This window comes from Electrona antarctica (assembly GCF_951216825.1).
Source record: "Electrona antarctica genome assembly, chromosome: 8".
Classification (NCBI taxonomy): Eukaryota; Metazoa; Chordata; class Actinopteri; order Myctophiformes; family Myctophidae; genus Electrona; species Electrona antarctica.
In genome coordinates, this window is record NC_136789.1 from 16,819,345 (window position 1) to 16,835,813 (window position 16,469).

The following is a 16,469-nucleotide window of genomic DNA, read 5'->3' on the forward strand; positions in this document are numbered from 1 at the left end:
CCACTTAGATGACAAATTAGTCGTATCATTCAATAAAGAAATTCATTCAATAAAGAAATACCAAATAGAATGACATAATTTAATGACATACTGTACCAGAGATGGTCTGTAGATTAGCCTCAAGCTTGCATTACAGTTTACTTTTACGACAGTTTACATCAATTCATGTAAATTGCCTGCATGTAAGGACACACACACACACACACACACACACACACACACACACACACACACACACACACACACACACACACACACACACACACACACACACACACACACACACACACACACACACACACACACACACACACACACACACACACACACACACACACACACACACACACACACACACACACACACACACACACACACACTTTTTCCATGAACGAACTTTGCTGATATTAATTTAAGGTTTCAAATAAAAACCCACATACACTGACAGGAAGACTTATGATGAAATGAATACAATTGTTTTGTGCAATTGATGCGACACAAACTTTACACAATGAACAAAGCAAATATGGTTTCATGTAGTAAAAAAAAAGAAGCCCTGCATCATACTGACTCTTAAAATCCTTCCACAAATGACTTTACATCACAAATGACTTTACTTTACATTTTAACAGGCTTGGCGACAATTTTTCGTTTTCTGCCAAGTTTAAGAACCCTGACCTTGATCTCTTTAGTTTTCAAAGAGTATACGATGGGGTTAAGACAAGGAGGAATGCACGAGGAAAGCGATAGACTCAAAACGCGCTGGTCTGGGTCTATTAGTCCAAGATAAAAACCAATCATAAAAATGGTGAACATCGGAATGTAAAACACTGCAACAAGGACGAGATGCTCAATGCAGGTAGCCAGAGCTTTAGCCCGATTGTCCAACGATTTCATCCTGAACACAGTCACCAGTATGGCAGTATATGACAGCACAATTATAATAAAGGGTCCAATAACGAACACTAAACTCAGAGTTGAAGCAACAGTCCAGTGCAGTGTATAATCATTACAAGCAAGCCTAAACACAGGTGCATAGTCACAGAAATAGCTGAACACCTTGACGGACTTGCAAAAGGAGAGTCTTGTCATGATTGTGGTAGAAAATGTTATTGTCCCCAGACAAAGAGACCAGATCAACGCGACTATACAAGACATGCTTCTCATTGTGTTGATGGCATGCTGACGCAGGGGGAAACATATTGCGATCAACCGGTCGTAGGCAAGCACAGCAAGTGCAAAGGATTCAAGCGACACAAACGTGTAGTAAATGAACATCTGCACCATGCATAAATCAAATGCCACAAAATTATCCTTGGCGAGAAATATCTTAATCATACTTGGAATAGTGCATGTGTTCATGATTAAATCGATTAACGCAAGGTTGCCAACAGCCAGAAACTTTGGTGTTTGTAAACAGTGATTAGATGCAATTATGTAGATCAACAGACTATTGGACAGGACGGTAACCACATAGACAAATGCTAGAAAAATGAAGTAGACATTAATGAAAGGCAGAGTTTCAAAACCAATGATGTAGAAGCCTGGGGGATGAATGATAAGTGAGTCATTAACCACAGTCCTGGGAAAGGTCATGGGAAAGGTCATAACTGAAGAGCTTCTCTCTTCCGAAAGACATGCATCAATATGAAAATGTTCTCCAACCTAGGAAAAAAGAACAGGGGCAAAGTTCTATATTATTAAATAGCTACTACCAAGATACCTCGACATTTACACTTAATGCACAATTGTCTTTCTGGATAATTAAACAACAACAACTTGGATGCCAAAACAATGTGAATGTAGCTCACCTGTGATGTTAGCGGCCCAATTAGTTGCCTTTGTTTCTAACCTAAATCCATCGATTCTGAATATATAGGCTTTCTACCTGGCTGCCACAAGAGATACACGACCGTCCTCTAATTATGTTGAAAAGAAGAAAACATCCTATACACTAACCCAGGAGAGCACAGGATAGCCAATTAGTCCAAATGTATCACACTCTAAAATATCTAATTAGTCTTCCAGGTACTATTCAGTGATCATAGGAACCACTTTGTTGTACTGTAGGCCTCATCTGTTAAGGCCTTTAGCTAAATGGAGAGGGACATTGTAGAGTTCTGCATCTTAGTAAGTTGTTACTGAATTATGCTTTTACTATATTTGAATAATGAATGGTTTATTTTGATACTCTTTGAACAATGCAGAGTGAGACATCACAACAAGCTTTTTCTTTTAGCCTGATCGAAAAGGTATAGGCAGAAGCTAGTATAGCTTATTAGTGCTTATGCCTTTAATTACATCATGTATTACTAATAAGTAAGAAAGAACATATGAGGAACATAAACATAACAAAACAAAAACCAAAATCCGTAATAGACCATCCGTTGTCATGGAAAGATCAGATTGATTCAGTGTGTAAGAAAACAAAGCAAATAATCTACTTCCTTCGCCGTCTATTAAAGATCCTTCTGTGCTAGTACTAGTAGACAGATTCTTCTTTTGTTCTTCACTTCTGTTATTATGAGTGTTCTTCAGTACTGTAGTACCACCTGGTAAGGTCACAACTGCTGCAACAACTGAACATTTGTTCAAAGATTGTTGGACAACCACTTCAGAAACGTTATACATCCACATATGATAACAGCATCCTAAAGGTTAGCAAGGACTATCACCTTGAATACTAACCATGTGTTGTATGATTGGAGAATATAGGTTGCTACCTTCAGGAAGGAGATATGGTGTACCAGCATACAATAAGGTCAGACTAAAGAGGTCCTTTGTCCACCAGTCAACTTTGAGGCTTAATCAGGAGTTGTAGTTGCCATTGAGTAATCTAGGCAGTGGACATTGCTCTTGTCTTTATGTATGTAAAACAGTTTTGTTCTTTGGGTTATGTCAAATGTGTGTAAATGTGTATGTGTTCTGCATACTTGGCTGCTGGGTCGCAAGACAAATTTCAGTGTGAACTGACAAGAAAGTACTATATCATAATGTGCACATTTGATCAATAAGAAGTTTGGTCAATAAAGCAATGAATCACTCCACCAGTATAATCTTTTGAATTGCAATAAATGTATACTGTTTAACAATCTCAGGCAAACCATTCCACACCTGACAAGCACGTATGCACGCTTTCATTCCCTTCCCTCTTTTTTCTCAGGAAGAATAGTATGTCATTGGTCGCTATCCTTTCAGCACCAGACAGCCGCCATGGGGGAATCTTTCAAATTAGCTGTTTTGTTAGATGTGTGAACTGCCGTGTTTTGGCAACATAGGTCTAAAAAAAAAAAGCATGTGGTGGTAAGCATGTTGTCTAATTGCCATAGCCAGTTCTTATCAGAACTGAGATCAAACTTTGAACTTTCAACTGTCAACAAGTCTGGAATGATTGTAGGCTACTAGACAAAGAATACATACCATAATAATATCAAATGTGCAAAAGTTTCATTCAGATCTGGGTTAGACAAGCCCCAGAACCGAGAGGGAAATCCCAAGTGGCGATCATAGGTACTGCAGCGTATCACGACTGGGGCCAGACACGAGCACAAATTGTTTGCACTGGGTGTGCTACTCCTTTGTTGTTCACAGACTGACACACTGACACACATAAATAATAAGAGACAATAAAAGTCAGAATTATGTTTCATTTCAACATTACCAGGCACCCCTCACTTCACACAAGTGTGATTTTTTTACGATACAATATAAACCCACAACACAGGTGCATGCAAGGCTGCCATTGTGTAGGGACATACGGAGTGGGAAAATACAGAAAAATACAAAATAAATAATAAAAATAATAATAAATCAAGCAAACTACTGTATAACTGAAGTGAACACTGAAACATTTATTCATTACATTTCAATGAAAAACCAACAAGTATAGGGCATTTATGTTATGACTACACAAATGACAATCCCACAGCCACCAGGCAATCGATTTGTCCAATGGGTCATTGGACAAATCAGTGATTTGGTGTTGTTCATGGTTACATCTAAGATATTTCAAAAGCACAGTTGTTGTACCAACTCCTAGGCCAGTGGTATTCAACTGGCGGCCTGCAGGCCAAATACAAAATAATAATTCTGGGAATAATAAGAGGGCTAATGAAAGTTACAGGTATGGTGTGTGCGATATGAAGTGTGAGATTACCATAACGACAGTAATCCTTAATCAAATTCCATCATATTCAAAGGCTTTGAGGGAAATGACACACACACTTTAGACTAGAGCACTGGGGTGTGTGTGGGTGTGTGTGTGTGTGTCCGTCCAGCTGGTGCTCATTGACGGTCGTTAATGTCAAGGCAATTATGTTTATGCACTGTCAAATAGGTCTATATCTATTCTAAGGTAGCATATACATGTATAGACATATTCTGCTCATTACTGTGCATAAATATACATAAATCTTCATGTTTGAGCACAAAATGCATTTGGAGAACCGACAAATGTGTCCCCACACACACAATCATTCTACAGTTGTGGTCCCCGGCCTAATCTAGTTGAATACCCCTGTCCTAGGCCCTCATGTAACGATACACTCAACTCACGATACGATACGTATCACGATATGAGGTTCACGATACGATTTTTCACAATATTTTCAACACAATTATTGTACAGACAAATGACCGAAAAATCTTTTTTTTTTATGATTTATCTTTCCCCCAAGCTTTTTTCACAATTTTTATTTAACTACATTGCAAAAGTAGCATTACTTTTCATGTAAAATTACTTAAATTTCTGTGCAACAACTGTAAACATGCTTTCATGTTTAAACCTAGCTCGAGTTAACATTTCTTCTTTTCTTTGATGGCATCTTAGGATAGATGTAGACCTATTTGACAGTGCAGAAACATAATTGCCTTCCTTGATGTATTAACACTTTGATTGCTACAAGATCTCGGCAGGCCTATTTGGATGTTGCTACCGTTTAACATTGCACAAAGGCCTTGTTCGGGGGCCCACAGCAAAATGTTCTCTTATAGCGAGAATCACACACATACATCAAAAGAAAGCTGAACTTGTCCACTTCAATTTAAAAAAATACATTTTGATTTTACCATGTTCCATTCTGGAGATATTGACCTTTTTGCAACACCTGCATTTGCCTGGAAGTGGTTATCTTGAACAGCGAGCAGAGTTATGGATGGTTTAAAGTCAGAGACATTGACAGGCAGATATAAAATTTAACCCAATAAATATCCTATACATCCTATACACCGAATGAAAGCCCTGAATGTGTACTTTTACAAGGAAAACAGTATACATTGATCCCATCTACAGTTAGACAGTAATTGGTTATTGAATGCAGCTTGTGCCCACCAGATAACTTCAGAGAAGACATGGACGTGAACTCCTCAATATTCACAAAATAAGGCCTATAGCGACATATAAATACTATATACCGTATGAAACAGAAGACTCTCTGCTTTCATAAGAAAAAAACTTCTACTGTAGTAATAATAAAAATAACACCCATGTGAAGTGAGTGGTGCAACTCTGTCCCATATTCTGTTCTCTGCTTATTCAATACAGCTCGCTATATACGGACTGAGGCAGAAAGTCATGTAAACCTTTTATTTACAGTTTGGTCTGTAAACTTCTACTGTAATAATACAAATCACACCCCTGTGAAGTGAGCGTTGCAACTGTTCTGTACTTATTCACTACAGCTCGCTATATACGGACTGAGGCAGAAAGTCATGTAAACCTTTTATTTACAGTTTGGTCTGTAAACTTCTACTGTAATAATAAAAATCACACCCCTGTGAAGTGAGCGGTGCAACTGTTCTGTACTTATTCACTACAGCTCGCTATATACGGACTGAGGCAGAAAGTCATGTAAACCTTTTATTTACAGTTTGGTCTGTAAACTTCTACTGTAATAATAAAAAAAAAACAGTTGCGCGGTGCAACTGTAGAGAACAGTTGCACCGCTCACTTCACAGGGGGTGTGATTTTTATTATTACAGTAGAAGTTTACAGACCAAACTGTAAATAAAAGGTTTACATGACTTTCTGCCTCAGTCCGTATATAGCGAGCTGTATTGAATAAGCAGAGAACAGAATATGGGACAGAGTTGCACCACTCACTTCACATGGGTGTGATTTTTATTATTACTACAGTAGAAGTTTTTTTCTTATGAAAGCAGAGAGTCTTCTGTTTCATACGGTATATAGTATTTATATGTCGCTATAGGCCTTATTTTGTGAATATTGAGTTCGGGTCCATGTCTTCTCTGCAGTTATATCTGGTGGGCGCAATGTGCATCCACCCAGTAACCAATTTATGACAAACTGTACATGGGATCAATGTTTACTCTTTTCCTCGTAAAAGTACACATTCAGGGCTTTCATTCGGTGTATAGGATGTATAGCATATTTATTGTGTTTATTGTTATATCTGCCTGTCAATGTCTGACTATAAACCTTCATAACTCTGCTTTCTTTAGATGATGATGATGATTCACTGCTTTCATTGTTTTGATCGCAGTAACATTGGGGGGGGGGGGGTCATGGGCACATTGGGCAGCAAAAGTCTTGATCGTACGGCTATAAAAAGTCCCATTCCACCGTTCGGTTCAGAACTATAGTATAACGGTGAGACGCGTTGTCATCATGAGCTGATTTTGTTTTTCAAGCTAGTATAGGGGAACATGCCTGGGCATGCACGGTTTAGGACGCGGAAAAGTTCGTTATACATTACACCCGGGTCGATTACGTCCCCGACGCGTTCATTGCGGTCTTATCACTACAATTATAATGAATAAAAAAGCGTTACAATCACACGTCCGAGCGATCTCCGATTATGACGGCTCTGCATGGCGATACGTGATCCCCCAACGGTAGACTGTCTGTTGTCATGGCGGCCCCTCTCGATACTGTAGTTCGTTTGTTAGTTCGTAGTATTGTAGGCTCGGGGATCGTTTGGTCGCTACAGTATGAAGAAGTAAACATGCATCTGTCCATGTGTGTTGCAGACGTTGTGCAATGCCGATCTGGTGCAGAATCTGCAGATCATGTGTTAGGCAGCGTAACAGCGTTCCGTATTCCGTTCATCATGTTTTTTTCCGAGACATGAGCCCCCATCTCGCAAGGCCCTCCTCCTGCAGGAGAAACAGGAGGGGAGGGGGGAATCGAGTATTATAGTGTTGGGTAAAAGCCAATAGGTGGAGGAAAGCCTGGTGAGGCGAGGTTAGGTGAAATTTGATTCTTTTCACACACAGACTAGATCGGCATGGGCGCATCCATTTTATACTGGCTTCTACACGTAAAGCGGCCCGCCCAACTGTTTTCAGGAGGGGAGGGTTTTTTTTTTTTTCTGATCACGTGAGCGGGACTAAGCAGCAATGACAGGGGGATGGTTCTTCATTGTCCGTGTGGGTAAAAAGATGAATGAAAGTATGCTATAAAAAAGTGATTAGAACGTATGGATACGTGGTTCGCACCGGACGTTTGATTAATTGATAACGTATTGATACGCGATTAGCGTCGGCTGTGTTAATGAGCATCAATAACGACCATCACCTGTGTCACAGACACATACAGCTCCCCTCTGCAGGCCTCTACTACTGAAAGTGACTGCATGGAGTCGGTCTCATTTCTCTCCAAAATCACGTGAATATGATGGAATGTGATTACAGTTCACATTTCATATAAAAAATTTAAATAAATCAATACATATCGTACAGTCAGGATATAATATCGATATATATCGATATCGTTACATGCCTAGCTAAAACTAATAAAGGCATACATCGACGATGTGTAATGTAAAATTTGTAGGATATTTCCAACTGTACAAGCAATTAATATTATATAGGCTAAGTTGGCTGCTTAATCGTTCACCTAATTAAATAAGTGCTTTAACAGTCATTCAGAGAAATTGCATTTCCATGCAGATCATCAGATCTACAGTAGGCTGCTTATGCGAGAGCATTTTTGGGAGTCGGGGACGCGGGCGGATCAATCAGTGATCACGCCATAAACGTTGATTATGCGTTTCTGGCTGCCTTGTCACTGTTGCCAGCTATCTGTCATTAACGTGGCGTCACTCACAGCAGTCCGACTCACAGGAAGGGGGGGGGGGGGGGGTCGCTTTAACATGCAGTGCACTGAACACTTCTTAAGAATGGGTTAATTAAATATCCTACAAAGTACGAACTTATTCCATTAATGACGATGCAACCGTTATATGTGATTAATGTAGCCTATACTTGACAAAGGTTGTCAAGTATAGGCTAGGTTGATTTTTATTATTTAAGTTTAATATCAGACATTTCGGTGCATTCATTCATACAAGTCGAACAGCATGAAGGATAGCTACTTCCCCTTCTTTATTTTGATACACAAGTTAACACAACCACCTTTATTTTCATACTCTGCCCTGTGTTGTGTGTCCAGGGGCGGCAGTGGATCAGGGGTAGCGTGGCGGCATGGCAACCGTACGTCAGCAGTTCGATCCCGGGGGCCCCCAGAGTTAGTGTTGAAATGTTCTTGAGCAAGACTCTGAACCCCTAATTGCTCCCGCTGTACAGGTTGGTGCCTTGCATAGTTTTCTCCGCCATAGGTATATGAATGTGTGAATATAATACACAATCATTGTAAAACACCTTGCCAAGGTGCTATATAAATACACCATTTACCTTTTACTCTGTGGCGGTCTGCCGCTGCTTTAGCAGCTGTTCTTCTCGACGTGACTTCTGGAACGCCATCATGCAGTCTTTCAAGGTCTTGACCTGCTCCTGGCATTTCCTCCAGTCCTGGTGTTCTGCCATGCACTCCTGCAGCGTGTAGTGCAGCTCAGCGCAGCCGGTGCGCGAGATCATTCGATCCACAGGGTCATCTTCTTCCTCCTCATTTCTGCTGCGATTATGAGGTGATGGCGATGCCATAATGCACAGATGGGGATGCACGTTTCAATGCCTATGATTAAACACAATTATCAAAGATTCAATTAAAACACTGTACAATTAGTGTGGTTGCCCAACAGGGCAATTCAACCAATGTGTTATATACCGTTCGGCTGCATTTACTCCTGTCGTCATGATGACGTCACAATTCATCCGTGCCCAAATATTGAGTTTGTGACTGGATGACATGTGTTATGGCTGGCTCAGGGGCCTTAACAAAGAGAGGAGACCAGACGGAGTTAAAGCAGCAAAAAGTATTTTATTTAACTATTAATTAATAAAGTTAATCAAAGAATTCATGTTGGCGTCCCAAATAAAGCTGGCAGGGAACAACTGCCTGATTAACAAGATCAAAGTTGCTCTGATGTGGCTGCTCCTGCAGGCTGCCTGAGGAGGAATGGAGAGACCAGAACATTAGTGCAGCAGGTGTTTTATAGTGTTTGGGGCAGACACTGGTCAGGTGTCTCCACAGTCTCCCCTTCTGCAAATTGCCAGCTCCACCCTCCCAATCCGGCACTGCAAATGGGTTGGATTAAGCATGCCTGACACAGAACAGCATACATTCCTTAAAGGCACAGGGGGCCATCACACATGAAACGAAAGCGCAATCAGACTAGAATCACATTCATGGAATTTATTATTATCTATGGTTTAAAGAAACAAAAACTTGTCAGATACAAAGTATATAATCCAAGTTTTCCTTAGCTGTAATGTTAACATGGAACAACTGAGGTTCGGGAGGTTTGACCAAGCAGAAGACAACCAAGCACAACTCACCAGCCACTGTCAATTCCACCCTGTGCCACCCGTGCCAACCACCTACCTCCAACCAGGCCGACCACTCCTACCTCACCAATCACTGGGGCTGCGTTCGAATTGCTAGGGTTGTTCCCTACTCCCTACTCCCCATACGGGGATCCAGACTCAGTGGACTCAAATAGTGATGAATTCGGACAATACTCCCTGTATGGGGAGCACCGCGTCCGCGGGTTCATGTACTTTTTATTTGCATTGTAATCCCCATAGGGTTTTTTCAGATCGCCTCATAAAGAACTGTATGAAGAATCAAGAAACCAGTCAAAACGCTGCTGCTGAATTTTCGCTAGGAACAGACTGTATCAAATAAGTGACTGCAGGCTGTCACCTCCCTGCAAGGACAGTTTGTTAAATTATTTTTAAATTCATGGATGAATAAAGAAAAAATAGGTTTGCAGGCATTTAGGCCTATATGTCTATGATAAAAAGGTTATTCTTTTAAAATAACATAGGCCTATGATTATCATCAATAAATTAATATTATATCCATTATCCAGCAATATGAAAACAGTGCACCACCTTGACAATATGAAAATATCAGCAGCATGATTATGAACCCCCGCTAATCATGGGGGGGGGGAGGATACGACAAAAATAGCCGATCTATAAGCAACAAGCCATAAGCAATAAGTCCGTGTTGTGAGCTTGTAGATCGGGTACTTTTGGTAAAGAATTACCAAAAGTAGCCGATCTACAAGCTCTGCTCACAATACGGACGTTAACAGAAACAGCAGTCCAATAAATTACTGCCTACATAATGAAGTTTTAATGTATTTATCGCAATTCAATGAAATAATGTTAGATATATTAGATTTTTTCATGGCAGGAATTAATTAATATTAATAAAACATATGTTCGGAGACACAATTAATGTGTCTCACATGCATGTACAAAATATATATTGGACTTTAGCACATAGCTTTACAACCTCACCAACCTTAATCCAAAAACTATTAAAAAAGTCAGCGGTTGTAAAAATAGTGTCGGCAGCAGGGCGCGAAACCGTGAAGCCATGCACGATGGTTTGAAAAGCGGCGTAACAGTCCACTAGACTAACGAGGCAGCTGATAGAACAGGGTTCTAAGGCAGCATAGGAGTCCAATAGGCCAGCAGGGCAGCTGTCAGAAAGGGGTTCTATGCTAGTATTAGAAGGTGAAGTTCCGCGTCCGTGGGACTTGTAAAACGTGTTTGATTGATAATTGATTGATTGATTAATTGATAATTAAACAACGATTAGATGTATAAAATATATATTGGACTTTAGCACATAGCCTTACAACCTCACCAACCTTAATCCAAAAACTATTAAAATATATTCTACAGCAAGCAACTGATTCCTCTCCTAACGTCATGCGCTGGGCCTGGGTGATACACTGAATCAGATTAGTAATAGGCCTACTATTGCAAATTAATTGATTTATTATAAATAAAATAAAACAATTGCAAATAAATGCACAGATCATTTGTCTCGAGATCTGTAGCTTCGAGATCCGCCAGAGAAGAAAAGAGAGGGGAAAACTAAAGTTTAAAAAGTACATTTGTGTTGATTTCTTTCGCTGGTTCAACTTCTGCCTCTTCTGAGTTGGAGCGCAATGAGCGCATGCATGCAGAAGTAGCGCACGTGCGCGCAAATGTGTGCATGTGCGCTCAAGAGCGAGCTTGCGCAATGCATTATGGGGCAGATTTGTTTCGCTGTGTTTTTGTAGTGACCATCGGATGGTCCCTACAATTCCCGGTGCATTGTGGGATACTTCAGTCCACTACATTAGGGTGCAAAAATGCTCACTACACTTGGACACTATAACAAAATGGCGGAACCCCATAGGGAATGAATTCGAACGCAGCCTGGGGGTTTTCAGTAACCCTCCCTCCCTCCCTTTTCTCTGCCGGTTCCAGGGGGGGGGGGGGGGTTTCTACACATTCGCACAGGCTCTCGCCTTGACCCCTAAGCCAAAGTATCTGGGTCCACAACCCCTCGAACCCCCCAAATGTCACTGCCGCCCACGTGACGTCCCGTGCTCTTGACCATCTAAGCCGCACACCGCACGCTCACGTGTGGTGATGACCTTAGATGATCACGCCGGCACCTCCGATGTCATTCGTGCCCCTGGCCATCTAAGCCACACGCTACACGCTTGCGTGTAGTGATGAACTTAGATGTTCATTGCCGGCACCTCTAATGGCATCCCCCCCCCCCCCCCCCCGACCTGACCATCTAGGGTACCTAGGGGCCGTCCAAAATTCAGAAAAGGTAACCGAGGGTTCCGAAAGGGGCTAGGGGTTTTCATGATGCTGAATCCATTCCAAGCATTAGTTTTTCAATTGGGCTAAAAACGGCCATAGCCACTTGCCCAAATGTGCTGACATCGTCACATTTGTGATGACGGCTATGGCCGTTTTTAGCTCAAGGGGTGTTTTTTTGTGCAAAACCAATGCTTGGAATGGATTCAGCATCATGAAAACACCCTAGTTTGACACGTCACATGCTACTTAAAGAATGATGAACTTTTGATTATTCCCCCCCCCCCCCCCCCCCCCCCCTTATAGGCTGTTAATGGTATGGTGATATGGTCACATAACTATTCCTATTATGAAAATTGCTCAACATATGCAAGTTAGCATCCGGCAGTTTCTACATGCTGGGGACCCATACTCAACATTTCTAACATAAAACGTTGGTGTACTCAACATGCCTGGGTTCACATTCTGGCAAGTGGACTATTATGTCATGTTTCAGAGCTAGGTCACTGACGCGCTGCATGGACGCGCGATACACACACAGCATATCTGCATTAAGAATGAGCAAAGTTAACTTGAGCTGAAATGGCGATATGTGCCAACAAAAGAAGCAGACGGCTACATAAGCTAGTATTCAACGTACCTTGCGTTGCAGGGGTTAAGCTGTTTGGCTTGTTGTCATTTAGATTTTAGTTGCTTTCATAACAACTCGCTTCCAAGTTCACAACGAAGTGAACGAACAAACCATGCAAGTTGTAGGGGGGCATAATTGAGCAACGGACTTAAAGTGTAACCTTAAAATAAGTTCGACCAACCATGCTGTCAAGCCTTAACAGTTCCGTGATGATGTAGTTTTCTAGTTGACTAGTTGATAGAAGAAGAGGAAAGCCTTATTTATTATACCCAGTGGTGGACAGTAATGAAGTACATTTACTTTAGTATTTGCATTTTTGGATACTTCACTTTACTACATTTAAAAGAGAAATGTTGTAGGCCTACTTTTGACTCCACTACATTTCTATCATGAAAGGGTAAGTAGCCTACATTATGAATTAACCACTTAAGCCCCATTTCAAATATAGTGAAAAATACCATGTCTGTGGATCTGCTATTTTCACTATTATTGACATTCTTTTGTAAATGTGTGGAAAATCTTTACAATTAAAACAACAACAACAACAACAATATCAACATCAATGCATTGATATTTAAAAAGAAAAGGTAATTTTGTAATTTATACTTTTGAATACCTGAGTATTTTTTAAAGTCAAATACTCTAAATCCTTGCGTCAAGTACAAATTGTATTGAATAATATTTTACCAGGGGTAGGCCTATCTCTAGAAGCTTGGGGGGAGGTTCTGAGAAAGGTCATTGGAAAGGTCATAACTGAAATCCAAAGCTTCCCTCTTCCGAAAGACACACATCAATATGAAAATGTTCTCCAACCTAGACAAAAGAAGGTATATATATATATATATATATATATAGCAAGATATATGTAGCAAGAGGTCATGTGAAGTGCCTAGTAATCCCTCAGGATTTGTTTATCTTTCTAAAGGGTATGGTGACCCCAGAATGAAGGACTCTCTTTGCTTTCTGACTCCTGGGATCCTTTCTAATAAGCACCCTTCATGATGTCATCACTAGGGAACGCTGCTTGTAAACAAAAACCTTTTAGTGTTCAGACATCGGGCTAATTAATCTCATTTTCAAGTTCTGCTGAATTAAAACTGAAGATGAAGGTTATTACCTTATATACTATATTATTACAGCGTTGACATTATTGGAATGCAGAGCAAAAATAATGGCTGAACTCAAATTGTCTTACTCACTACATACATTACCTACTTTAATACAGTATCTTGGGTATTCTTGACTACCTCCTAAATAATGAGACCTATTACTGTAATTAGAGAGAGAAACAAAAAGTAATCAAGAGAATCTGGGACCCTATAGTGTCAGTGTGTAACAGTGATAATCTAAAACTTAATTTCAAAATGTTTTGTTTTCATAATATGAAAACAAAACATTTTGAATGTATTATAAGGAAAACCTGGCTTGTGGGCGGGACTAATTCATCAATATCACTAATGATGTGCTGTGCCACACAAACAAATGTCAATGGACAAAACCAGATAATGTACTACTGTAGCAGTAGACCTAAAATAATTACATTTATATCACTATAATTCATAAAATACTAGTAGTGAGGTGTATCTGTCCCGGAATCCTGTGCTCTGAGTGCAGGAGGTGTGCCTGTATACCTCATATGTACTGTACCAATGCAGAGGTTCTCAAACATTTTTGGCTCAATGCACCCCTCTAAATAATGGTTTCATCCATGACACTCAGTACAAAAAAAGAGAAAGAAAAATACTATTATATTTCATGTGAATGATGGGCCATTGGTAATTTATTGGAACTTTGGTGTCTTGATTAATGCCAACTGATCAACTTTTGTATAGCCTTTTAGGTTTATTATGGGATGTACCGGTAAGTGTGTCTGAAGGGGAAAAAAAGTTTGAGGTTAGGATTAAAATTACAATAACAATATTGTGCTCATATATGTTGTTGTGAGCTTGTAGATCAGCTGTTTGTTATTCTTTTAGTGACCAGCTACATACAGATCAACTGTCTGTTTAATTGCGGACTTGAACCCACAAAGTTGTAAGCTTGTCGATCAGCTATTTTCTGTGGCGAGATTTGGTATAGACTATAGAGGGACAAAAGGAGCAGACCTAGTAGAGAGTCCTGAGGAATGCTGTCAACAAAACAAAGGCTCGGCTCCAGGATGAAGTGACTGAGGAAGGTGCAGTTGAACATGTGGGGGCCACATCATTTAGTAAAACAGTACAGTAGAAGTACAGTATAAAACTGGGGGCAGAACTTGCAAACGAGGGTGCCATGGCTCCCTCTGGCGCCCCCATGGCGCCTGGCCGGCAACAAAGTATAAACTAAACTTGTTAAGTGCATGGTTAATGAACGCAATTGGGACTAATTAGCCTTGAGTCTGTACACTAAAAGGTTTGTTTGTTTAAATGTGAAGTCATTAAACAGCATTCTCTAGCGATTACATTACAAACGGGGCTCATTAGGAAAGCACCCAGGAGTTGGTCACACAAGGGGGATTCTGTCTGGGGTCCTCATAACCTTTTTGATGATGGATGATACTCCCTCAGACACCATGCATTACTATGCACGTATTGAAATGTTTGTTGCAATAACTCCAGCAACCCACTTCATTTAACTCATTTAGACCTGGAACACCTATACTGTACGACGTGGTTATACCTTTCAAGCTGGCAACACCTCATTTTAGTTTAGTTAAAATAAAAACGTTGCTATATTATTTAATATTTATACATAAACATTTTTAGTTTTAAAGTTTTTCAGAAAACACCATGGACATGTGTTAGTTGGACAATAGAAGCCTCAGTTCATTTAAATGAGGCCATACAAATGGATCATTACGGGTCTATTTTGTGGCACTTGTACAGAGAGTTACTAATGGACAAATGAAAACTTTTACTGTAGTATGTAGTCACGTCTAGTCACCTTCATTCTTGTGGGTCTAGGTTTTCATGAGGGTGGACTAGGTTTAGATACCGGTACATCCAAGGATGTAGCTACTATAGATCTGTGGATGACCAAGAGCTCTTTCCTTCAAACATATTCCAAGTGCTGAAGTCCAGTGACTCTCAACCTCAGGGTCAAGTCCCAGAAGAGTGTCACGAAATGTCTAGACAGGGCTATAGGACAAGATGGGGGGAAAGGACTTGAGTAATATTGTACATATTGTTCATCATTTTACTGCCAACTTTGTCAAACATTGGTTCAGACCATGGATGACTCCCTGCCTGTGCTGTTTGCCTGTGCTGTTTGTATTATAGTGAAATGCCCACTTGAGAGCAGTGTTTGGTAACATAACAGCTTCTTACTGTATGAGCAGCATAGTTTGCACTGGCTAAAAATATGTTTTATAATTGGTGTACATCTGAATGAAGATAATTACCAAAAAAAAACAACTTCACTTTGAGTGCATTACAGCAGGTAATCAGCAAATCATAAGTTTAATGATTAAATAATTAGCCGTGCTGTCTTGAAAGCAGTACAACCTGACCTACAACTAATAAACAGCCTTGTTATATTTTGAAATACATGAATGTGGAACAATACAAATATTTTGAAAGAAGGAGATGAAAATGATAAAGGAAAATAACACTATTCAACGATTAGAACAGCATGCTAGAATCTTTCAAAAAGAAGTCCACAATATAAGTACAAAGCTGAGACGTTTTTTTCCTCGCTATACCATACTCCCCAAGGCCCACCCATCTGACCACTTAACACAGCAGCAATTTCGCTGCCGTGTTAAGTGGTCAGATGCATTTTCAGAACATGTTTATTTTTGTTCCAACTTGGATCAATGGAACTAACATTAAGTTCGGTAGGTGACTACTATCGTTATCAAAATGAAAACTCATGACATTATTTT

General features: G+C 40.2%; 1 protein-coding gene across 4 annotated transcripts; it reads right to left on the bottom strand.

Annotated features, from left to right (window-relative positions):
* Positions 1–3: 3 nt before the first annotated feature.
* LOC306928622 (olfactory receptor 2AT4-like) lies at positions 4–12,766 on the bottom strand. Of its 4 annotated transcripts, none has more exons than XM_079508870.1 (3): positions 12,617–12,766; positions 8,653–8,932; positions 1,515–1,665 (listed from the first exon to the last, which is right to left on the bottom strand). In XM_079508870.1, the coding sequence occupies exon 2, from the start codon at positions 8,899–8,901 to the stop codon at positions 8,656–8,658; it is 246 nt and encodes an 81-aa protein (XP_079364996.1). In that variant the 5' UTR covers positions 8,902–8,932; positions 12,617–12,766; the 3' UTR covers positions 1,515–1,665; positions 8,653–8,655. The 4 variants fall into 4 exon arrangements, with proteins under 4 accessions (XP_079364995.1, XP_079364996.1, XP_079364998.1 ...); XM_079508872.1 differs by lacking the exon at positions 1,515–1,665 and adding an exon at positions 6,807–7,113; XM_079508869.1 differs by lacking the exon at positions 12,617–12,766 and having other exon boundaries at positions 4–1,665; positions 8,653–8,791.
* Positions 12,767–16,469: the final 3,703 nt, after the last annotated feature.

What these genes read in the sequence shown, in the direction of transcription:
- LOC306928622 (XM_079508869.1), bottom strand. Translation starts at nt 1,608, where the DNA reads ATGACCTTTCCCATGACCTTTCCCAGGACTGTGGTTAATGACTCACTT.